Genomic DNA, 25,587 nt, shown 5'->3' on the forward strand with positions numbered 1-25,587 from the left:
ATTCTTAAGGGCTTATCCTCCCGCACTTGTTTGCCCGATGGCTTTGTTTACTTTACATGTACATGGGGTTTTCTTTGCTTTGCTTTCAACTTAATTAATTTACAATGGAGACACAGTCAAGCCAGCGAAACAACAGCCCTTTGTTTAGGACAGCTGGGCTTAGGCACACATCTATGGTTCTTTAAACCTCACCCATTCATGCACCACACAACTAGGGTTACCATATTTCAGCAAGCAAAAAAGAGGACGTGAGGAGCCCCGCCCTAGCCCCTCCCACTTCCCGCCCCCCCAGAACCCCTAACCCTCCCCCCGTTCCTTGTCCCCTGACTGCCCCCTCCTGGGACCCCTGCCCCTAACTGCCCCCCAGGACTCCACTCCCTATCTAAGCCTCCCTGCCTCTTGTCCCCTGACTGCCCCAACCCTTATCCACACCCCCACCCCCAGACAGACCCCTGGGACTCCCATGCCCCATCCAACCACTCCCCACCCCCTGACAACCCCCCCCAGAACTCCCAACCCATCTAAACCCCTCTGCTCCCTGTCCCCTGACTGCTCCGATCCCTCTCCCCACTCCTGCCCCCTGACAGCTCCCCCCCCAGAACTCCCAGCCCCCCACCCCCCCGCTCCTTGTCCCCTGACTGCCCCCTCCTGGGACCCCTGCTCCTAACTGCCCTCTAGAACCCCACCCCCTACCTAAGACTCCCTGTTCCTTGTCCCCTAACTGCCCCCTCCTAAGACCCCCCCCAACTGCCCCCCAGGACCCTACCCCCTACCTGTACCCTGACTGCCCAAAGCTTTCTCCACTCCCCCCAAAAAGCCCCCCCCATTTCTTGACTGCCCCCTCCAGAACCTCCCTGCCCCTTCTCCTGCCCCCTGGCCCCCTTACCCTGCTGCTCAGAACAGGGTGTTGGGCTCTGTGCGAGCCGAGCCGGACACGTGGCTGCGCTCCCCAGCACAACAAAACCCGGTCCCTGGCCCTGCACAGTGCTGCTGGGCCGGGCTGCAGGGGAGAGCTGCCGGCTCAGAATGCAGGGCGGATCCGGCTCCTCTACAGCTGCTCCGGAGTCCAGCCCGGGACTTTCCTGCAGCCCTCCCAGCTGCTCGCTCTGCTCTGCCGGGGGAGGGGGGAAATCCCGGACATTTTGAGTGATTTACAAATTCCCCCCGGACGCTATTTTTAGAACAAAAAGGAGGACATGTCCGGGTAAATCCGGACGAATGGTAACCCTACACACAACAATATTAATGACCAACATGATAGCAGTTTGCATGACACCTTACATGCAGATTTCAACACCAGTGAGTTGGGGTAATGAGCGTTTCAGGCCAGAAGAGAGTTGTGGTATGGAGTGCGCTCTGAGGGTTGGCACTGGGGAACTCCCTGGGCCACAGGTATGTCTACAGTCCGTGCTGGGCATGTAATTCCCAGCTCAAGGGGACTGGCAGGCTAAAAATAGAGTGTAGCTGCGAGCTCAGCATCTTCCAGGATATGCTAACAAGCCCCTCTGTCCACCTCGGTGTTACAATCCTTATAGCACCCTGCACTTAGAGATTCAAAAAAACAAACAAAAATATCTTCTGCAGAGGTTACACCTTTTAACCCTGTGATACACATCAATCAATGTGTTAATATCCTCTGAGTTAGAAACCTTCCATAACTTCTTGCATAGTATGAATTATTTCTAATGTATAACAGGGAGTGTTATTCAGTGTGTTTCCCATCTCTCCTGAGCCCAGGTCGCTCTGAATCTCTCAGACTGCTGAATGGAGAGAGCCGGTGCGATGGGAGAGTTGAGATTTTCCTCCATGGTGTGTGGAGCAGAGTGCTGGATGACCAGTGGGACATGAACGATGCTAGCGTGGTGTGCAGGCAGCTCCAGTGCGGAGTCACTGAGAAAGCTTATAACCCCCCTAAGTCTGAGCGAGGAACGGGTCCCGTGGGGCTGAGAAGTGTCCAGTGTGCAGGAAACGAGACTAATCTGACGCTCTGCATCACCTCCACGTCTCAGGCAGAGCAGGCAGGAATTGCTGAGGATGTCGGCGTCATTTGCTCAGGTGACTTACTATGAAATCTTGGAAACATCCTGTCCTTGTTCAGTGGGAACATGACCTGTCCTAGGGCCTGTAAACATCTCACCTTGTGCTGTGATCTCATCAGACCTTGAAAATATGTGGATCTGAGGATCAAACTTTGTTATAAAAATATAGTATTATGTACAGAGAAAAGCACAGCCACCAGATAGGTTAATGCATTGCAGCAACCTCGCTGTCTGTCTGTCTGTCTTGCGTTTTTAATCAAAACTTTTTCAGATGTAAAACTGTTTCCTTATTATGGAAATTTTCACAAACATTTTTTTATTTTCATTTAACATTGTCTCAGTTACAGGATTAGTTGCACCTTTCTCCCCTTTCTGGTGTCTCTGAGTGCACCCACATCAGGCCTTGGCCCACTTACCCTGGCCTGTCTTGGGGTGGAATCTCGAGATTCTTCCTTTGTCAGGCCTGGCCTGGTTACACTACCCTGTGCAAACCAACTGCTTAGCACCCTGCAGGTCCGACTGGGTTTCAGTCACCAGCATTTCTTCCTCTGGGCAACTTGTGTCCCGTGATAGTGACCTACAGCGTACTCAGAACAAAGCACTTTATTCAGCAGCCGGAACAATGCATTAGAGCAAAAGGGGTTTAAAAAACAAACAAACACCCCACACTTGTGTTGCAGCTCATCTAATCTCTGCTTCCCTGCAAATTAAGTGAGCTGGGCTTCCCTGGGGAGTAACAGGAAAAGAACAGAATGAGCCTGTGTTCTAGTAAGAACCAAGGTGCTCATGAGACCCAGCTGGGGCTCAGTTTGTCTGCCCCACTCTGCTCCCCTTTCTCTGTAAAGTTGCTTTTTCTGGAAGTCCCCACCTGCTCTGTGTGTGTCTGGGTTCAATTACCATATTGCTCAGTGGTCTGTGTTACGGGGCCAGGTGAAATCTTCCTTCTGCCTCAGACTAGTTTTCCCAGTTGGCCAGCCAGACCATCTCCGAGAACATCCCCATGATGATTGCTCCATTGTCCCACAGTGAGCCCCATCCAGCTTTAATGGCTGGCAGCCACCAGTCTTGTGACCATATCCACCTGTGGGACAGAGCTGCCTGTTCCCTTTGACACTGTGACACCAGCTTAAAAGTCAAATTAATAAGTCACAGTTCAGGGTACACAGCAGTAACCTCTACCCTGCCCCCACATTCACAACAAAAACAATCAGATGGGTTTTTGGGTGTGTGTGTTTTTTAAAGAATAATGGAAAATTCTGACAATGAAAAATATTGATATCTATCCTAACATTTGTTGGTCAGAAGAGATAAATTTCTGAGCAGGTCAGTAAATACGTAAATACACTGGCTTCTTATCTTAAAATCTTCAATAATGGGGCATCCAGAATCAAAAAAGAAAAGAGGGGGCGGCAATGTCGCCTATTTCACAGAGCACTGGAACAGGACTCAGGAGACTTGGGGTCTCCTCCCTGGGTCCTCTGCCACTGGCCTGATGGTGACCTCCAGCAAGTCATTCACCTCTCTGTGCCTCAGTTTCCCCATCTGTAACATGGGGATAATGACACTGACCTCCTTTGTAGAGTGCTTTGAGATCTACCAATGAACTGTGCTATGTCAGCATTAGATTCTATTATTATTAACAGGAAAAGGAAGTCATACATAACCCTGTTTCTCTTGGTGATTAAGTAAAACTTTTTGTTATAATGTGGTATTGTTATGTCCTAATCTTAATAGTACATCCTTTTCCTTCACTGAAAAGAAAAAGGATTTGAGGATTATATGATAATAGTTTTATTGCTACTGATTGTACATCACTATTGTAACAGATTGCTAAACACACAAAAACTACCTCTAGAAATAGCTTTAAGTACATGTGAAGCAGAAAGCCTGCTGTACAGACCATGGGGCCACTAAATAACAAATGTGACAAAGGTGTTAAAGGAGCACTCAAGGAAGACAAGGCCGTTGCAAGAAGCTCAATTAATTCTTTGCATCAATCTTCACTGCAGAAGATGTGGGGGAGATCCCTACATCAGAGCTGTCCTTTTCGGGTGACAAATCTGATGTACAGTCCAAATTGATGTGTAATAAATTGATATTTTAGACAAATTGATAAACTAAACAGTAATAAGTCACCAGGACCAGATGGTATCCACCCAAGAGTCCTGAAGGAACTCAAATATGAAATTGCAGAATTACTAACTGTTGTATGTAACCTATCACTGAAATCACCTTCTGTATCAGATGACAGTAAGGTAGCTAATGTAAAGCTGATTTTTTAAAAGGGCTCTGGAGCTGATCCTGGCAATTACAGGCCGATGACCCTACCATCAGCACCAGGCAACTGGTAGGAACTACAGTAAAGAACCAAATTATCAGACACAGAGATACGCATGATTTGATGGGGAAGAGTCAACAAGGCTTTTGTAAAGGGAAGTCATGCCTCTCCAGTCTCTGAGGAAGTAAACAAGCATATGGATAAGGGTGATCCAGCTGAGACAGTGTACTTGGGTTTTCAGAAAACCTTTGACGGGGTCCCTCACCGAGGCTCTTAGGGAAGTTAAGTAGCCATGGGATATGAGGGAAGGTCCTCTCATGGATCAGTAACTGGTTGAAATATCGGAAACAAAGGGTAGGAATAAATGGTCACTTTTCACAATGGAGAGACATGAACAGCAGGTCACCACAAGGATTTGTACTGGTACCTGTGCTGTTCAACATATTAATAAATGATCCGGAGAAGGGGGTGAACAGTAAAATGGCAAAGCTTGTAGATGATAGTTCAGTCCAAAGCAGGCTACGAGGAGTTACAAAGGGATCTCACAATACTGCGTGACTGGCCAACAAAATGGCAGGTGAAGTTCATTGTTGATAAGTGCAAACTAATGCACATTGGAAAAAAATAATCCCAACGACACATATACAATGATGGCTTCTAAATTAGCAGTTACCACCAAAGAAAGATCTTGGAGTCACTGTGGATAATTCTTTGGAAACTGCTGAAAATTGTGAAATGATCAAAAAGGCTAATGGTATATTAGGAACTATTAGGAAAGGGATAGAAAATTAGACAGAAACTATCACAATGCATCTATATAAATCCATGGTCCTCCCATACATTGAATACTATGTCCAGTTCTTGTTGCCCCATCCACAGAAATGATATAGTGGAACTGGAAAAGGTACTGAGAAGGGCAACAATGATGTTGAAGGGTACAGAATGGCTTCTGTCCAAGGAGAGACTAAAAAGATTAGGGCTGTTTAGCTTATAAAGAAACGCATTGGGTGATATGATAGAGGTCTATAAAATAATGAATGGTGTGGAAAAAGTGAGTAGAGAAATGTTATTTACCCATTCACACAGTACAAAACCGAGGAATCACCTGATTACATTAATAGGCAGCAGGTTTAATACAAACAAGAGGAAGAACTTTTTCACACAACACACAGCTAACCTGTGGAACTCATTGCCATGGGATGTTGTGATGGACAAAATATAACTAGGTTCAAAACAGAACTGGATAAGTTCCTGGAGGATAGGTCCATCAACGGCTATTAGCTAAGATGGTCAGGGTACAGCTCTGGTACAGGCCACTTTTTCAGACAGAATTCTGGTCTGACCCAGGCTGGCAGCTCTTATGTTCTTATGGTTCTTTTCTGGGGATTGTAAATAAACAATGGCTTTCTTCAAATAACAGATTTTTTAATAAACACCTGTATCATGCACTGTACTGTTACTGCACTGAAATCATTGTTCATGCCCATTCCAGTTCCAGGGTAACTATGGCACAGTAAGGGCCCATTCCTGCTCCCTTTAGGGCAGGGAGAGCTCTGCTGTTGACTTCAGCAGCATTAGAATAGAGCCCTAAGTCTATTAGACTTTACCGTAGGTACATGTATCCACCTGCCTTTCTTCCTTTATTTGGAAAATGAATGGGGCCCAAGTCTGATTTTCTCCAAGCCTCTGGAACCTCCCAAGTCTGTAAGAATTTAAAAGAAAATTGGAATTTTTGAAAAAATTGGTTAGTTAATATGTTATTTCTTGGGGATCCTTAGAAGAGCTGTTTGAAAATGTTCAAGTTTTCGAAGTAGGAGCTGATTCTGCAAAGCTTTAGCGTCACTAGTAGTTCTTACTTTCAAGAGCTGTCCCATAAGGATGACTCAGACGACTAAGGGTTCAGGGTTAGGTCCTGTCCCTTTAAATGCTTTTTATCAGAAGTTTCTTCACAAAGTCCTCAGCATTTCGTAATTCTACTGACTTCTTCTCTTTATGTTTCTTGTTAAAGACACACATTTTTCAGTATCTCAGCCATTGTAGCATCATCATTGATTTGCATGGACGCTGTTTAGTTATCATTATATTGCACATTAACAGCTGGGATCTATCCCTGCAGGGAGCAGGCGGATCAGACTGGTGAATGGGGCAGGTCGCTGTGCCGGGAGAGTGGAGATTTATTACAATGGCAGCTGGGGGACAGTCTGTGATGATTCCTGGGATCTGTCAGACTCCAATGTCGTTTGCAAACAACTTGGATGTGGACACGCCATCAATGCAACTGTCTCTTCTCATTATGGGCAAGGATCCGGGCAGATCTGGCTGGATGATGTGAACTGCACTGGGAACGAATCCAATCTCTGGGACTGTCCTTCCGGGGGATGGGGCCAGCACAACTGCAGACACAAAGAGGATGTGGGAGTTCTCTGCTCAGGTCTGGTCTGGAAATGTTCCCATGAGTCTGATAATCAGGGGACTTAATGAAGTACATGGGTGTCTGAGGAGTGAGCTGAGGATGTCAGAAAGTTTATCTCCTTTTTCCTTTCTCTCTCTCACTCTCCCCGCTACCTAACCACTTGCAATGGTCACCATTAAAAAGTCAGCATTGCCAATAGTTAATACCAAGGGGTACTGCAAATGTCACATTGATTTCTCAAAAAGAAGAACAGGAGTACTTGTGGCACCTTAGAGACTAACAAATTTATTAGAGCATAAGCTTTCGTGGACTACAGCCCACTTCTTCGGATGCATATAGAATGGCTTAGTTCTTAGTTGGTGGAGCGATTTGTCTGGTTAATTCCGATAACGAACGAGACTCTGGCATGCTAACTAGTTATGCGACCCCCGAGCGGTCGGCGTCCAACTTCTTAGAGGGACAAGTGGCGTTCAGCCACCCGAGATTGAGCAATAACAGGTCTGTGATGCCCTTAGATGTCCGGGGCTGCACGCGCGCTATTCTATATGCATCCGAAGAAGTGGGCTGTAGTCCACGAAAGCTCATGCTCTAATCAATTTGTTAGTCTCTAAGGTGCCACAAGTACTCCTGTTCTTCTTTTTGCGGATACAGACTAACACGGCTGCTACTCTGAAACCTGACATTGATTTCTGAATCTTGGGTACCACTGTTTGCAACTGTTGGTAAATGGTTTCTTTTAAATAATAATTTCATTGCTTGTGGGCCTGTCACTGGTCTCTAGAAGAATGTCTCTGATTCTTCTGGAGAAGAATGGGCAGGATTCTTAGCAATCTCTGGGATTTCAGCCTTTAACCCCCCTGTGTGTTTCAGAATCAGAAACCTTCACACCCAACTTCTGCCTTTCCTCCTAGATTTCACAGATCTGAGACTGGTGAGTGGCAGTGACTGTGCTGGGCGACTGGAGGTTTTCTACAGTGGGACTTGGGGCAGTGTCTGCAACAGTCCTATGGATGCCGTCACCATGGCACTTATATGCAAACACTTGGACTGTGGAGACAGAGGGACACTTTTGAATGAGTTTACACATGGACGCGGCTCTGGCCCCACCTGGGTGGATGGTGTTCGGTGCGATAAGCAGCACACCTCCCTTTGGCAATGCCCGTCAGACCCTTGGAAACAACAATCGTGTAACAGAGTACAAGAAACCCATATTGCTTGTGAAGGTAAATAGCAAACATACACACACACTCAACAGTCAGGTCTAGCTCACTGAAAGATTTTGATATAATTATTATATATTTTTACTTTTTACTAGATCTTTTTATCAAATACATACACATTTATATACATTATAAATACATGTGTATGTATTTGATAAAAAGATCTAGTGAAAAGTAACAAAATATAACAATTATATCAATCTATATCTATAGCTATATAACATTCTCAGCAATGGTTCAAACTTCTTTTTGGTATCTGAGGTTCTAGAAATAGTAATGTGGCCTGTTAATAACAAACATGGGCATCGCTATTACACAGAAATACATTTCACTGCAACCACAATTAGGGCCAAATCAAACACCCAGTGAAGTCACAGAATCACAGATTTTAAAGGCTGAAGAGACTGTTAGGATTTTATAATCTGTCCTCCTGCATATCACAGGCCATAAAATATCAGCCAGTAATTCCTGCATCAAGCCAGTACATTTTAGTGGAGGTAGAGCATATCTTTTAGAAATACGTCCAGTCTTGATTTAATGACTTCATATCAAGGAGACTCCCCATATCCCTTGGTAAATTGTTTCAATGGTTAATTAGCATGAACAAATTCTAAGCCCTTCGCAATCCTTGTTACTGGGATCAGAATCTTGGTCTCTCAACTCTCACTCACACAGCAGCAGAGCCTTTCAGGAGAGCATTATTACCCTCGTTTTGCAGACAGGGAATGGACACACAGAGAGATGAAGTGTCCCAAGGTCACCCATGCTGCCTTAATGAGCATTGGCTCAAGCCTCTGGAAGAGCCAGGAAGTGTTACCCATTAAAGAACATGATTCGTGTGCCTTTCTGGTTAAACATCTCCAAGGAATAACAATCAGAAGTTTGGGCTGTGAAGGTCATCTATAGATCTGTGTCTCAAGTATTATCTATATTATGGTAACACCTAAAATCCCCAAAGGCCTCATTGGCCCAGGCACTGTCAGAACACAAATCGAGAGAGGCCCTGCCAGTCGAGATAGACCAGATGAGTGGGAGGGGAAACAGATGATAGAGAGGTGATAGAGAGGTGAAGGAACTTGCCCAAGTCACACAGCAGATCTGTTGCAGAAACAAAAATAGAACCCCAGTCTTTTATGTCCGAGTGCAGCACCATAACCACTGGACAACACTGCCTTTCCATATGGGGAAGTTCAGACCTGCAGCTCCTATACAGCCCCCTCTCAATATTACTTTCTCTCTTCTGTTGGTTCCTGAGGTAATGAGGGTGAGTTTCAGCTCAGGTGTCTGTTTCCATTCCAATCTCTGGGCAGAGAGATCAGGGGGTTGTCACAGGGAGAGCTAGTGGATAACCAGATACTGTGTTGTCAGTTACATAGAGAGACCCACCCGCCAGCAGGGAGCTGCTTAAAGACTGCAAAATCCAGAGTAACAGCTGAGTAGCTAATTAATTATTTAATAACCCAGATTTTAGCTTTCAGCCAATTTATAAAGCACTGGTATTAGGGGTGTGAAATACCGATAAACCCTACTCGAACCTGATTCGCACACACTGCCCGATCCACTCACCTCAGCTTTCTCTCCATAGGAACTAAAGGGAAACTTCCTCAGACCCTGTTTACCGAATGCCCGAACTCTACGAGCTGCACAGGTATCTCTGCTTCTCTGTGTCTCCCTCTTGGTCCCTAAGGACTTTCCCAGCTGTCCCAGTAACATGTGAGGTTTCTGCATTTCCAGACCAGGAGAAGTTACGCATTGTGGGAGAAGAGGACAGATGCTCGGGGAGAGTGGAGGTTTGGTACCGTGGCTCCTGGGGAACAGTTTGTGATGACTCCTGGGACATGGTGGATGCTAACGTTGTGTGTAAACAACTGGGCTGTGGATTTGCTGTATCTGCCCCGGGTGAGGCTGCATTTGGTGAGGGGACCGGTCCCATCTGGGTGGAGACGTTGAATTGCAGAGGGACAGAGTCATCTCTCTGGGACTGTCCTGCCAAGCCCTGGGGTGAGAGTAACTGTGATCATAAGGAAGATGCTGCCGTGAATTGCTCAGGTGAGTGACAGGAGATGTTACTGTTACATGCTGTAATTTTTGGGGAAGAGGATGGATGAGCTCACCCCCCTATCCCTTTGTTCCCAGACCAGGCCCTCCCATCTCCTGTGTGCAGGAGCATCATGGATGCTGTGGGGTGGAACCTTTGTGGGATCAGATTGGCTCAGGCATCAGCCCACATAGCCCCTGCATCCATCACGGGCCCCAGTGTTCTTGTTTACTAGTAGCGTCCTCATCACTGCACAGAGCACAAGGGACTTGGGCCCTAAATCACTAACAAATAGGCTCTGTGCTGCTGTGAGGGAGTTTGTGGACATGACAGCTGGAGACAACCAGGGACTCTCAGAGGTGAGGTTCCCCCTGGTAACAAACACGTCACCTCCCCCTCGCTCCAGACTCCAACTCTGCTCCCTTTCCCTTTGCAGGTGTGACACAGACAACAGATTCACCAAATACCCCAGGTAAACCATCCCCCTCCTCCCATCAAGTGTTAAATTCCCCTGGGGCTGGGTCACAGAGGAGGAGCTGCAAGCTGCAGCCTGAGGGAAGGAGCTGCTTTCCATGGCCTGTGACATCTGAGGGCGAAGGACACCCGGGTGGGAGCTGCAGGCCCTGCTGAGCCAGAGAATCCTGTCTGCTGGTTCCAGCTGACAGGGCAGAGCCCATGATTTAAAGAGCAGCCTGTGAGCTGCCCCCATAGCGCACAGACTGTGTCCCAGGCTGTCAGGGCCGCCCAGAGGATTCAGGAGGCCTGGGGCAAAGCAATTTCAGGGCCCCTTCCATAAAAAAAAGTAACATGTATTTGGAAATGTAAAAAATAACCAGTGAAATACATTCAAAAATAAATTTTTAATAATTTGAAAATACACAAAATACATTAATTAAAAACATTAAATGCTTTAATGGGCTGTTGCTGGGTGATGGTGATGGTTCATGCCAATGGGCTGTCGCTGCCTGGGGGTGGCGCTGCTGTTGTCCATGGCTGGGTGGGGAGCTGGGCTCTGGGTCGGGGGATGCCCGGCTCAGAGGGGCTGGGCTCGGAGGTAGGGGTCAGGGCTGTGGGGGGGATGGGGTCGGGGGTGTCTGGCTCACAGGGGCTGGGCTTGGAGCAGGGGGTCAGGGCTGTGGGGGGAATGGGGTCGGGGGGTGTCCGGCTCAGAGGAGCTGGGCTTGGAGGGAGGGTCAGGGCTGCAGGGGGATCAGGTCAGGGGGGTTTCCGGCTGAGAGGGGCGGAGCTTGGAGGGGGGGTCAGGGCTCCAGGGGGATCGGGTGAGGGGGTGTCCGGCTCAGAGGGGCTTACCATGCTGCTTACCCCCACCTCCCCCCTCTCCCGGATCCTCAGTGAGCCGCGTCCAGGAACGGCCCTGGGCAGCACTGCAGCGGCGTGACTCCAGCGGGACCTGAGCTCCTGCCGCCCAGAGCCGCGTGGTAAGGGGGAGGGGCTGCGAGCTCCAGCCAAGCTGGGGGAGCTCAGGTCCTGCTGGAGTCACGGCACTGCAGCGCTGCCCAGGGCCGCTCCTGGACGCGACGCGCTGAGGCGCCAGGGGATGGGGGAAGGCGGAGGCGGGGGGGGGCCTCCGACATTCTCGTGGGGACCCCTGCAGGGCCTGGGGCAAATTGCCCCACTTGCCCCCCCCCCCCCCCCCCCCACCGGGCGGCCCTGCAGGCCGTTACCCTGCTGTCCTGGGCCGTGCAATGAGTGACTGGGGAGCTCCCTGCTCCCCTCTCCCTGCGACTCTCACAGGATAATCTCTCTCTGTTGCTTGTTCATTTCCATCCAGCTCCCCCGCGCCGTCCTCCAACCGACAGTGGGAGAATCACGGTGCCCGTGGTCGTCTGCATTATCCTGGGGGCCCTGCTCTGCCTGGTCTTAATCACCCTGGGGGCGCAGGTGCGAAGTGCCAGGGCACAGCGCAGAGGTGGGTGCTTATTGGTGTCACTGTGTGCAATACCTCTGCAATAACAGGGGGGCTGCAGGATGCCAGGGTGAGGGGTGCTACCAGGCTGGGTGGGGTGGCCGAGGATGCCTGTTAACTCCTCTCTCATTTAATATTTCATTACTGTGTGGCAGTGGAACAGCTCGGCCATGAAATCTGGAGATGATACTAGCTAGGGAGCATCACAGTTTAAGGGAAACTGCACTTGTATCCCCCCCTCTCCCTCCCCGTGGTGCACTCCAGGAGTGCCAAATCACACCTCAGGCTCCAGGCATCACCTGTCTCAGGTTAGAACCCCCCAGTCCCATCTCCTGCTGACCAGGGTCTAAAGGCTGCACAGCCCCCTGCCTTCCACTGTGATATCCCCAGAAGCCAGGCTGCTTAAAGGCCAGCCCCCGTGCTGTGCTTTCTCTCCGCGTGCTATGAACAGTGTATTGCCTGCAGTTACAAATTACCTCCCAACTCTTTCTCACCTGACTGCACCTTATTAGTAGGATAAAAGCTTCACAGAGAACACACAAAAAATACAAAATTCCTCCACACTTACTGAACATACCAGAAATCACCCATCTTCCTTATGGGCAGCCTGGTACAGCAATGTCCCTTCAGATCAAACAGCATTGGCCTTCCCATGTGGAGAAGAGCCTGTTCATTTCCTGAATTAAAACGAAGGCCCTGAGTTTGTTTAAACTCAGCCTTTTCTACCAAAAGTCTTTCTTTGTCTCCTGGTCTCTGGTATCCCAGTTTGTACCAGTTCATGCACATCGTCCCTAGGCCTGGTACCTCTCTGGATTGTTTATGATCTCAGTGTTTCACCTCAATAATCCTCATTGTTTTTTCTTCCTGGAGGACCTGTGGTAACCCTCATCCATGGCGTAAAACACAATCATACCTAAACCATTCACAGATTTCATACAATGGTTCCCAAAGATACTGCGTGGGGTTGCAATATCTGTCACAGGAGGGGTTCTGAATATCAGTGAGTAGAGACAACATGGAAAGGGGCCTACATAGACTGGAAATGTTGTCAGACAAAAAAGGGTACAAAAATAGAGCTGGGAAAATAGTTCTGTAGAGAGAAATCCAGTGGAAAGCAGAATCTTAGGAAGGAGAAATACTGGAAAGGAGCATTATACAGTATTATACTCATAAGTGGCACTTATAGAGGATTTTGCATCTATAAAACACTGTACAAATATTAGCTACCAGCACCCTGGGAGGCAGATAGAGAACAGGATTGCCATTAACATACATGTAACAGTCACAGTTTAGCATTAGAGCAATGTCTATAATGTTAGAGAAGAATGAGCAGGAGGACCCAGAGGCGGATTGAGTAGCCGGACTTCTTTATTGCAGTACTTGTTCCCCTCGACCCAATTGTCGAGTAAGCACTGGATTAGTTACAGCACACGCTTTTTATGTAATTTAGTATGTAAACGCCTACATCCGCTACAACACCTCAAAATCCCTTATTAAGTAATAGAAACATCCATACTATGATTATACCCACCCCGATTGACTGATTACAGCATTACACATATTATACACACATTTTTTACCTTGAACATATATTTCTTTGCAGTAATTTGTTGTCACAAGTTCCCTTAATCAGCAGTTCTCAGGGGAGGGAGGGAGGGGCCATGACCCAGGGCTCGTTTATGTAGCTGGGAAAGGAAGGGAGGGGGAGATAACACCTTTTTTACACAAAGGTTATTCTTTAGACAACTACATTCCTTATGCAGCTGCCATGCTTATCAATTCTCAACAAGCAACAGGGAAAGGAAAAGGATGGCAACTTATTTATCAAACGGCGAAACATTGTTTGCCTGTGCCCTTATCCCCTAATGTCATGTCAGCAAACCAGCAGCTTCCCAGGTCTTTACTTAACCCTAACATATCCCAACATGTAATCAGATCTCATGCTTCAGGGCTTCAGATAGTCATCTTCAGGGGTCAGGAAGGCATTGGGCCCTCTCTCTTCTCTTGCATATTTGTGGGGGACAGGTTGCCCTCCTCTGTAGTATCTGAGATTGGCCACAGCTAAAGAAGGGAGGCTGGATGAGCTGGACCACACTCTGAGATAGTATAGCGAAGAATCAGGTTGGCAAAAAAGGAACCTTGGGGGATTTTCATCTTCTTCTGAAGCCTGGAGCAGGAATCGCCTTCCAGGATCATCTGGCTTCTCTCACCTAATCAGTTCCTTTCCATTGCATGCACACTGGGCATTAGTGGTACCTCAGTCCCTCTTATACTCTGCCTGTGGCACACAACAGTTTGTTCTCCTGAGGACTGAAATGCTTTACTCTAACAAAGACTTTGGGCTCAAACATGGGTCTATCTGGGTGAAACATAGTGTATCTGGGTGAAATATATACAGGAGTTCAGACTAGATGTTCTAATGGTCACTTCTGGTCTTAAACTGTACGGGAAAAAAGTGCTATCACCATTTTGCAGATAGCTGTAAACACCAGAGTAGGGAAAGAATTATTGAAGATGCTCCAAAGGGCAATAACCAGGAATAATGGGATGAGATTAAAGAGGAAGCATTTTGGCTGAATGTGAAGAAACTTCCTGACAGTGAACTAGCCTTTGGAGCCAGTATCAAAGAGATTTGTGGAAAGGGATGTTGTCCCCATCACCTGGCACATTTAAATCAAGCCTGGACAGAGCAGTAGGAATGTGCTGTAGGGACCAGTCCTGCACTGGGTCCAGGGGGAGGGGGCTGGATGATCCCCTAGGGTTTCCCATCTCTGGTTTCTATGACCCTTCGCAAACCCTGTCCTTTGTTTTCAGGTTCCAGAAGACCCTTGGATCCCTTCTCTGAGGCTGTGTACGAGGAGATTGACTATAACCTGATGAGAGAGAAGCAGGAGATGTTCAGTCGCTCAGGTCTGTGTATCTCAATCTTAACAGGGAGCAAATATGAAAGTCACTTTCCATTCTGAGGCCTTGACCCAGAGCTAAATGACTGCAGCTTCACCCCCGTGTGAGCTTGGGATTGGAGCTGGGTGCAAGTTTTGGTTAAAACAATTTAGGGGAATGTTATGTATGCAAAGGAGAACATTTATAGGTAGGGGAATTCACTCACTAGGGGTGCTACTGTTAGAGCCAGCCAGTTGTTGTCTAGAAGAAAAGGATTTTGCTCAGCGTTCAGTGAAGTTTCCTCCTTGCTAGTGGCCAGTTCATCTGATTTGCTTTTCCTGACACACAAAATATAAGAGTTCATTGTTGCTGCTGACTGTGAGAGATTACACGTGTTCCTCACCACACAAATACAAGCCCTAACTTTTCTGGCCATGAGCATGGCATTCTATTGAAGATTAAACACAAGCAGCGGGATTCTAGAACCACCCCAATAGAAAATTGTTATATCAGAAATGAACGGCAAGTATTCCAGTTCAAAGGGGCCACCTTGGCATCTGAACAATGTTGTTCGCCTTTGACTTGAAATGACCATGCTGGAACACATTGAAGACTTTAACATAAGTGTAACGATGCTGGTTCTGGCGGGACCCAACTGAGAGTGCCAATTCAGGACAAATTGCTTAAAGCAGGGCAGTTACAGCCCAAGGCTGGGTTTTTTTCACCTCTCAGGCAAACCAAACCAGCCAGACAGAGAGGATTTGGTTTTGCCCCACTGGCTAACCACAAGTCACACAAGCAATTCCCTTAGACACTCCAGTTTCCCAGTATCACCACCAGTGCCACTTGTTATGGGGACAAATGGTTATGAAAACCAATACCCTAATAAAAGAAAAGGGTTCTCCCAATCCCAAAGGACCAAGCCCCAGACCCTGGTCAATATACAAATCAGATCTTACCCACAAATCACACTGTTGCCAATCCTTTAGAATCTAAAATCTAAAGGTTTATTCATATTCAATGGAATCAATTACATACAGTAATGGCAAAGTCTTGGTTCAGGCTTCTGGCAGTGATAGAATAAACTGCAGGTTCAAATCAAGTCTCTGGAGTACATCCCCAGCTGGGATGGGTCATCAGTCCTTTGCTCAGAACTTCTGTTTGTAGCAAAGTCCCTCCAGAGGTAAGAAGCAGGACTGAAGACAAGATGGAGATGAGGCATCAGCCTTTTATAGTCTTTTCCAGGTGTAAGAACACCTCTTTGTTCTTACTGTGGAAAACTACAGCAAAATGGAGTCTGGAGTCACATGGGCAAGTCCCTGCATACTTTGCTGAATCTCAAGGCCTTCTCTCAATTGGTCAATTGTATAGCTGAGGGTCCTTAATGGGCCATCAAGCAGGCTAGGCAGAGCTGACACCAACTTGTCTGGGGTGACACCCAGAAGCATAGCATAAGTTTGAAACACAGACAGTATAGAGCCAATATTCATAACTTCAACTACAAAAATGATACACACATATAGACAGCATAATCATAACCAGCAAACCATAACCTCTCCATAGACCCCTTTTATACAAGATTTGGTGCCACTACAGTACCTTGGTTGCAACCATGTTCTATATGGGCCGAGTTCAAGTCAATAACATGACAATAAGTCACCCTGAATCGTGGCATTCTTATTCAGAAACATGATCTTGAAGCAAATAAGATAGGTGACTGCTAACCGAAACAGGCTGTTCTCTTGACAGTCTTTGGTCCAAGATATTTGACATTCATTATAAGATCACTCATTGCACCTGCTTTGCCCAAGACCAAGAGGTACGACAAAATGCTAGCTTTGCTGAAGGCACATTTCTCACCTATGCCATCTGTAACTGTTTGGAGATTTCAATTTCATAAACAAAATCATTGAGCTGACAAGGGCATCGCCGCCTATATTGCCAAGCTGGATTGCATCACCGACCATTGTAACTTTGGTAATGTTCTCATCGACATGCTGCGAGATCGCCTTGACTGTGGAGTTCAGGAGAAAGCACTTCAATGCCATCTCCTTGCGGAGCCAAATTTGGCATTCACCGTCTCTCAGGAAAAGGTCTTGGATGCCGAAACAGCATCAATGCAAAGTGAGGAAATTTGTGTCATGGCAACCAACATGAATGCTGTACTTCACAATCAGAAAGATCATCGTCATTGAACAAATTCAGCGGAACAATGGGAACTCAATCACATTAATGTCATCAGCCAAGATTAATCACCTGAACATGTGCTCAGGCTGAGGGGGACAGCATCAACACTCTGCTTGGAAATTCAAAGGCATAAAGTGCCATTTCTGCAAAAAGAAAGGTCACGCTGAGAGATTCTGCCAATCAAAAGTTAAAAGCATGAAACAAAAGGACAATGACCAGTATTCTCATCCTCGTGCATCAAACATACTTGATGCTTCCTTCGACAATGATGTCAAGAAACTTTCTACATTTAGAGCCATCCACAACAAGGAATCTCGAGGTTCTGAAATATTTGCAACAGTGCTTATCAATTATCATGAATGCAAAATGGAAGTCAACTCTGGTTCTGCAGTGTCAATTATCCATGAAGACACGTTCTGTCAGTTTTTCTCGCATTGTCCTACCAATTTGTCAAATCCATTGTGTAGCCTTCAAGACTACAATGGACAAAAAGTTGACCTCATTGGAAGCTGTAATGTGAATATTTCCTATGGCTCTTTCAATGCAAGATTTTCTCTCGTCATCACAAAAGGTCAACATAAAAGCGTCTTAGGCAGGAACTGGTTCACACAGTTGGGAATCAACATGCAAGGCATCTATACCATCAACAAAGAGTAAATAAGAAAGATCACTGATGAATTCCCTCAAGTGTTTTCTGAAGAATTGAGAGATTACAGGGGACCACCAAAGTTGTTTCACCTGGATCCGACAGTCGTACTGATCCACATGAAGGTCGGGAATGTACCATTTGCCCTACATCCCAAGACTGACACAGAACAAGAATGTCTCGTTGCAGAGGGAATCTTTGAGCCAGCTACACATATGAAATGGGCTACACCAAGTACCCATACTCAAGCCGAATGGCAAAGTGAGAATCTGTGGAGATTATAAGTGCACTTTGAACAAGGCACTTAAACAGCACTCTTACTCAGACCCTACTGTTAACCAACTGCTCCCTCTTCTTGCTGTAGGAAAAGTCTTCACAAAACTCAATCTTGCCCAAAAATGTAAGAAGTGATTGTTGACAAAGATGCGGCAGATGCACAGGTGATGATCACTCATCGAAAATTTCGAGTCAGGTGTCTCCAGTTTGGGATTTCGTTTGCACTGGGAATTTTCCAATAGTTCATGGGAACTCTACTTTCCAGAATTCCAGGTGCTATAAGTATATTTTGACGACATCCTGATTATGGTATCAACCAAGGATGAGCTTCCCAAGCAACTTCAAGAAGTCTTGTGCTGTTTCGCAAAGTCGAGTATTTGAATCAAGAAGGCAAAATGTGAATTTAGAGCTACAAGTATCACCTTCTTGGGCTATCGATGCATTTGGTATCCATCCAACAGAAAACAAGGTACGGGCAATCCATGATTCAAAATCCAAACAGGAACTTCAAACTTTTCTAGGGTTGCTCAACTTCTGTTACCCAGGGTTTTCAAAACCCACAGCAGTGGTAACTTAACTTTTTCACTCCAGGAAATGTCAGGAATAACTCAATGGGAACATAGCGCTCCAGCTGATGAAAATTGATATGAGTAAGCATGCTCTTATTTAAAACTACAATTTATTTGATTTAAGCACATAGAGACATAAGAAATAGGAATAGAACATCCCAAACATTTATGTAAATTCTAGGCAGGTATTGAGTAATTGACAGCTGGTCCACAGTGGCCAGTTGCTTACCTGCTGAGGAGAAAAGGTGTCAGGAAAAATGTTTCTCTTAGGACACTGTGAAGGGGTGGACTAGGCCCAAAGGCCTCCTGCTGGAGACCTCAGGGTTCTGCCACACCCATTCTAGGGAAGGAGCAGTGGAGTGGTCCTCTAAGCAGGCTAGAGTGGCTGTAGGGGAAGCAGCCAATCAGGTCCTAGGCCAACACCTTCAGTCATGTCACCACAAATGCAATGGTGGAGTGTCATGCTAAGTACTACTGCAACAATCACTGGTCTGCATCAATTGTTCATGACTCATTTGTCACCAGATACTATCATATCTGATAATGGAACTGCTTTTACCTCTGACGAGTCCAAGGACTTCACCAAAAACAACCTCATTCGAGCTGTCACCATTGCCCCATGCCATCGCCAAGCAAATGATCCGGCTGAACAGATGGTGCAGACAACCAAAGATGCTATAATGAGGATCATCAAGGGAGACTGGCCGACAAGGCTTGCCAGATTCCTCATTACACAACATGTCAGTCCATGCCCAAGTACCAGAGTTAGCCCAGCCGAGCTACTCATGGGACAATGTCTTAAGACATGGGTTCACCATCTCAACCATGACCTATCTGAAGAATTGAAACACAAGCAGGATCATGCTCTGGATTCCTCCCTATTATCTACCTTGTGGTTCCTTCACACGGAAAGAAAGTGTATTTGTAGAAGTTATGGAGGTAGGTTCCTTCAGCAGTCATTGAGGTCACTGGTCCCATCTCATATAAGGTTCAGATTGCCAATGGTCAAGTTTGGCATCACGACATTGATCAGCTGAAAAGCTGCTCATCTCCGAGCAACATTACTCCAGAGAAGCCATCAGATGCGTCTCCTCTAGAGCCAACCATTGATTCTTCATTATCGGTACAGCCTGCAGCCTCCGACACTCTGAGCTCACCGAAGTTGCAACTCAAATGGGACAACGCTCCTGTCTCACCAGGGGTTCATGCTGAATTTCAGTCACCAAAGACACCTGCCCTGCCGAGTGTTGTAGAGAGACCGCAGCGCAGGCGAGAGCACTCACGATGGTTGGATGATTGTGTTGCCAAGCGGGGGAGGAGGGTTATGTATACATGGGGGCATTGTAGTTTTATGAAGGGGAAGGCACTCACCAGGAACACTGCTGTTAGTACCCACCAGTTGTTGTCTAGAAGGAAGAGATTTTGCTCAGGATTCAGTTCAGCTTCATCCTTGCTAATGGGCAGTTCATCTGTAGTTTTGCAGTTCTTGATAAACAAAATAAAAGAGTTCAGTGTTGCTACAGACTGTGAGTGATTACACATGTTCCTCATCACACAAATACAACAGGGAAAAATACAGACCTAGAGATACAGAAACATTTTACAAATTCACGTCAATTTCACCAAGTTGTTCCAAACACAGACACACACAATATATTTTGTTTCAACATTTTCTACACCAAACATTTTGTTTTTTTTCAATTTGCAATTACTTTTCATTTACAAATTTCCTTTACTGTATTAATAAAAAATTAAAAAACGTTTAGAAAATGTCAAAAAATCCAAAATTGTTTCATTCAATATGAATTTTTCTCTCTTTTTTTCAAACTTTTAACTTAGCCAGAATTTTCAAAAAAAGTAATTTTTGGCTCAACCCAAAATCATTTTTAAAATTTGTTTTACAATGGCCAGCAAACTAAAATTCTGTTTCTCTCCCAGCCCTAGCTGTGAATGCTGCAGGAGTTGGGGCTGTGGTGAGACCAGCAGTTACTCATGTAGACAGATGAAGATGGGCTTCCTTCCCACCATACTCTGCGAGTCCCAATTCTAGGGATGGTTAATGTCACTCTGCCCATCCTGCAGCCTTGGAATGTAACCAGTTATGGATCAAGAACACAACCATCTGGGGCCAGGCTAAACTATCATTTGAAAACTGCCTTGGAGCATTGGGGCAGGGGATGTTCTGTGCCCTCCTCCCACCACAGCCACTGGTCTGCTGGATGGGTTCCCTCCTCCCCCTGGAGCAGAAAGATCAGCCCAGGAGAGCCTCATGACTTTGAGTCCCAGCCCTTTTATCCTTTGTGCCATTTTGTCTCAATGTCAGATGGGAACATCCTGCCCCAGGGCTATGCTGTGCTCAGGGCATCTCCTAGCAACACAGCCAAGATGGTTAGAGTGAATCACAGACTCTGCTCTTGGTCTGTCTTGGCCTATGTCAAGCTGTCCTGCTGTGACTCAAGTGCGTGAGTACCAGGCTCAGGGCAGACTGTTAGGAAGCAGGGCACAAACACCAAATTGGCTGTGAATTCTATACTTAGATTTCACCAAACAAGTAAGAGGTGTAAACTCCTCAGGCATTATACACAGCCTAACCATGGAGTCACAGACAGTCCTCTTGGTGCTCCGGTCTATCTTGTCAGCTAGGTGAGCTTAGCTTTGCACTAGATGGTCCCTTACGTCAAAAATCACAACAGAATTCAGGTTATTTCCAGCACCAAAGGGCCAGCCACTTCTCCCAGGTCAATTGCACCTTAGAACCTCACACCAAAGATGCTTGTAGCCAATCCTGTAATACACTATCTAAGGATTTATTAACTAGGAGAAGAAATGAGTTACTTACAAGGTTAAGGCAGGGAAACACACACAGACAAAGAAGTTTCAAAAAGTAATAGAAGCTTCTATAATAAGCAAGCTCTATATCTTCTTTAGGGTTAACCCAGGCCAAGCACTGCAGATGTTTTGATTATGTTTAGTAATCCTTACTCCTCAGAGTTCAAGCAGCAAGAGAGATACAGTTCCTCCTTGTTAGGGCATTTTATTCCTTCCCCCATTCTGCTTCAAGTTGCAAAATCAGCTGTTGGGAGGAATTCAGGTGGAGCGGGAGGGACAATCAACAAATGGCATTTTGTCTAGTGATGATGGGCCTTCTTTGCTTGGGCAGGAGGTAACACCTCCTGGTATTTTACACTTGTTAATGATTCTCTTCACCTGGTGATTCACAGTTAGGGAGCAAACACTTAAATATTACCTTATAATATGGGATACAGATATTAGAAGTGAGATTAATGCCTGCAGCAATTTACAAGCATTCCATAAAGTCTAAACACTGAGTACATGTTTATAACTCTAACAAATATTTTAACAGTAACATGTGTGAGCCAGACTGGTACCACCTCTGTATTTGTCAGTGTTCAGTTGAGACCTACGGGCCTTGGCATGATCTGGCACCTGGTCTGCCAGTGTATAAGACTAATCTGGAAACAACAAGGAGAGCTGATCGACTGATTGATGATGTGGAAAAAGCTGAAGTACTCAATGCTTTTTTTGCCTTGGTCTTCACAGACAAGGTTAGCTCCCACACTGCTGTCCTGGGCAACATAGTATGGGGAGGAGGTGAGCAGCCCTCAGTGGTGAAATAACAGGTTAAGAACTATTTAGAAAAGCTGGACAGGCACAAGTCCATGGGTCCAGAGCTAATGCATCCAAGGGTGCTGAGGGAATTGGCTGATGTGATTGCAGAGCCATTGGCCATTATCTTTGAAAACTTGTGGCAATCAGGGGAGATCCCAGACGATTGGAAAAAAGCAAATATAGTGCCCATCTTTAAAAAAGGGAAGAAGGAGAACCCAGGGAAGTACAGACTAGGCAGCCTCACCTCAGTCCCTGGAAAAATCATGGAGCCAGTCCTGAAGGAAACCATTTTGAAGCACTTGGAAGAGAGGAAAGTGATCAGGAACAGTCAACATGGATTCACCAAAGGCAAGTCATGCCTGACCAAGTCGATTGCCTTCTATGATGAGATAACTGGCTCTGTGGATATGGGGAAAGCGGTGGACGTGATATATCTTGTCTTTAGCAAAGCTTTTGTTACAGTCTCCACAGTATTCTTGCCAGCAAGTTAAAAAAGTACAGATTGGATGAATGGACTATAAGGTGGATAGAAAACTGGCTAGATTGTCAGCTGGTCTCATTGGTGGCAAATGAAAGAATAAGAAGCAACAGTCTCAAATTGCAGTGGGGGGGGTTGGATATTAGGAAACACTATTTCACTAGGAGGGTGGTGAAGCACTGGAGTGAGTTACCTAGGGAAATAGTGGAATCTCCATCCATAGAGGTTTTTAAGGCCTGGCTTGACAAAGCCCTGGCTGGGATGATTTAGTTGGTGTTGTTACTGCTTTGAGCAGGGGGTTGGACTAGATGACCTCCTGAGGTCTCTTCTAACCCTAATCTTCTATGATTCTATAATTAATGGAGGAGGTGGGTATTTGCCGTTAAGGAGGAGTTTTCTCTTTAGCTGAGGTGGCCAGGACTATTGTGGAATTTCCCTGGACCCGAAGCCAGAGATGTGGACTTCACTCACCCCACAGGGTATGTGAATTACCAGCATCCTTCAGGTCAGATTGTATCATCCTCTCAGTCACATTTTCCACAATGAAATGGAAATTTCTCTTGGGGAGTCTGCATCAGCCTCTCACCACTCAGAGTAGCTGTGATTCAGCATCTCCTCTAGAAGGAGGACCAGACTGAGACCGGAAATTGTGCTCCAGGCCCCGGATGTGTTCCCTTCCCACAGTTCAACTGTTCTCACTGTGATGAATTTTGGTTCTCGTCTCTCCAGTCTCCTATTCAGATGACTCAGTGACGAAGCTGCAGTATTACACCGGGGACAGCGAGGGGGAAAACAATCCTGGATCAGAACAAGGTAATGGGGGAGGGACAGACTAAGGCTGAGAGACCCAAATCTGGGCAGAGAACAGAATTTCTATGACCCTTTCTGCAATCACAGCCATTTCCCCTCACACGGTTCCCATTTTACACAGTGGGGTCTAATCCCATTGAACAGGATTTCTGTTAGAATCTCAGGATAGAAACATGTGACCATCTCCTGAGTACACACCCCTAGGAGTGGATCCCAGTGACCTCCCCAGCTGAGGAGCTGGAGGAGATGGGTCAGTCTCTTTGGATAAAGGTGTCAGAGCCCAGTGGAGCTCAATTCACATCGCTGAGAGAGAGAGGGAAGATTGTCCTGTGTTATAATTACAGATGGGCTCAGTCCAACTCACTGATCCGAACCCACCAGAACTTTGTGGGAGGGGGATTTGCAGATTCTGACCCCAGCTCTAGATCTTAGTTTTGCAGCTGGCACCTGTCACTATAACAGGCTGAAACAAACCCCTGGATGTGAACTTCCTGGCCTGATTCCATCTCTAATTATAAACAGGGCGGCATTTCTACCCCAGCTGCTCTCAAGGGAGTCCATTAATTTGGTTCCTTTGGGAGTTTAGCCTGTGGCTGGGCGGGAGACAGTGAGCAGATGAGTCAGTTCTGCTGAGAAGCTGGAGCGCTGCCAAGCTGAGCCCTGGGCTGCCTGAGAGGCTAATGGAGAACAGGAGCTCACAAAGGATCAGGCCAGCGACCTCCCAGCGGGAGCTTTAATTCCTGCAGAGGGGAGGTTCCCCCTCCCCAGGGTAACAGGAAAATTCAAACCTGTCTGCAGAGATCAGCTAGCTCTGGCCTGGCAGTGCCCGTGTCCCAACCTGTTATCTCAGCACAAGCCCAGATCCTGCTTCCACTGAAACACGTAAAGGAGCTGCTGTTGGATTCTTCAGGGACAGGATTGGCCCCTAGTTATTTCTGGGACTCCTGTTTTACTGTCATTCTATGACTTGTGCCCTCTCACCATGGGCCCCCTGCGACTTCCCCTCTGACGTGCCATGATAAACAGCTCTAGTTATAAGGGTCACTTGCGCTGAAAAGATGCTGCTGGTGAAAGGGGCTGAGTGTGGTGTTTGCTGTTCCAGAGGGAGCTTCCCCGGGGGGGTCTCAGCTGGATTACGATAACGTGGAGGAACCTGCCTTGAACGACGTCCCCCAGACTCCAGACGGCCGAGGTGAGCAGTGAATCCACCTCCTGGAAGCAGCATCACCCTGACGAAAAACTAAACGTGTTTCCCAGTAGGGTCAATAATGGTTTGTTAAGAAAACCACAAAGGTCCCCACTAGTATTTTCTATTGGCGCAACACTGGAGGCACTGACCAGGTGCATTACAAGAGCTGTGTGGAGGCCCAGGGGTACAGAAGCGTGTGATGCCCTAGATCATAATAAAGACTCATTGCAGGGACGGAAGGAGCAGTTCACTCAGGAGCTGCCCACATGGTACTTGGCTCAGGTCACTGCCCTGTGACCCTCACTGCCATGATCACCATTTGTAAAGAGGGCACATCGAAGCAGAGACGTCATCAGTGCTGTAATGTTCCCTGCCTGCCTTTTGTGGGATTCTGCTATAGCAGCTTATATACACTGTGACAGGGGGGTGGGTGGGTCATGCAGATTTTACACCCAAAGGGCCATGTCATGCCCTTATTAGCTGGCTCAGCTCCCAGTGATGTCAGTACATTGGAGACTGATGGCAGTTTATGGGGTAAACATTATCAGGAGAACACATTGTAATTATTGTAACCAAATGCCTTTGTGAAGCAATCCCTCTAGGCTAGATCCCAGTCACCTCTTTCTAGAACTCCCCCACCCCCTGCTCATCTGGGAGCTCTAGGATCCTCTCAACTGGTGATTGAAATGTATCAAATCAATGTGAAATCCCCCAGTCTGAGGGTTCCAGAGGAGGGCTCCTCTTACCACCCTGAGGGTGGAAGTGCTGAGAGATCCCCAGGGACCAGTGAGTCTGGTGCATCTGCAGCTTGTAGTTTAATTCTATCTTCACTGTGACTATTATCTTAATTACATCACATCTTCACGGCAGATGCCCCTTCCCTTCCTGGAGATGTCCCAGGGGATGGTTATGATGATGCCAGAGAAGTGTCTGACCCTGAAGGTGACCCTAGTTTTGGGCAGAATGATGAGCAAGGCACTGGGGTGAATGACAGAGACAGGGAT

The 25,587-nt window shown here is 46.7% G+C and overlaps 1 protein-coding gene across 1 annotated transcript in view; it reads left to right on the forward strand.

The window, feature by feature from the left end:
* Positions 1-1,844: 1,844 nt before the first annotated feature.
* Positions 1,845-25,587, forward strand: part of LOC135977474 (deleted in malignant brain tumors 1 protein-like) — a 112,905-nt gene continuing 89,162 nt past the window's right edge. Inside the window, exons 1-4 of the mRNA XM_065578729.1 lie at positions 1,845-2,055; positions 7,642-7,953; positions 9,545-9,598; positions 9,685-9,999. Coding sequence (XP_065434801.1) covers positions 1,845-2,055; positions 7,642-7,953; positions 9,545-9,598; positions 9,685-9,999 — 892 coding nt within the window. The remainder of the gene's footprint in view (positions 2,056-7,641; positions 7,954-9,544; positions 9,599-9,684; positions 10,000-25,587) is intronic.

Source organism: Chrysemys picta, unplaced genomic scaffold, assembly GCF_011386835.1.
Source record: "Chrysemys picta bellii isolate R12L10 unplaced genomic scaffold, ASM1138683v2 scaf1, whole genome shotgun sequence".
In the NCBI taxonomy this organism is placed as follows: Eukaryota; Metazoa; Chordata; order Testudines; family Emydidae; genus Chrysemys; species Chrysemys picta.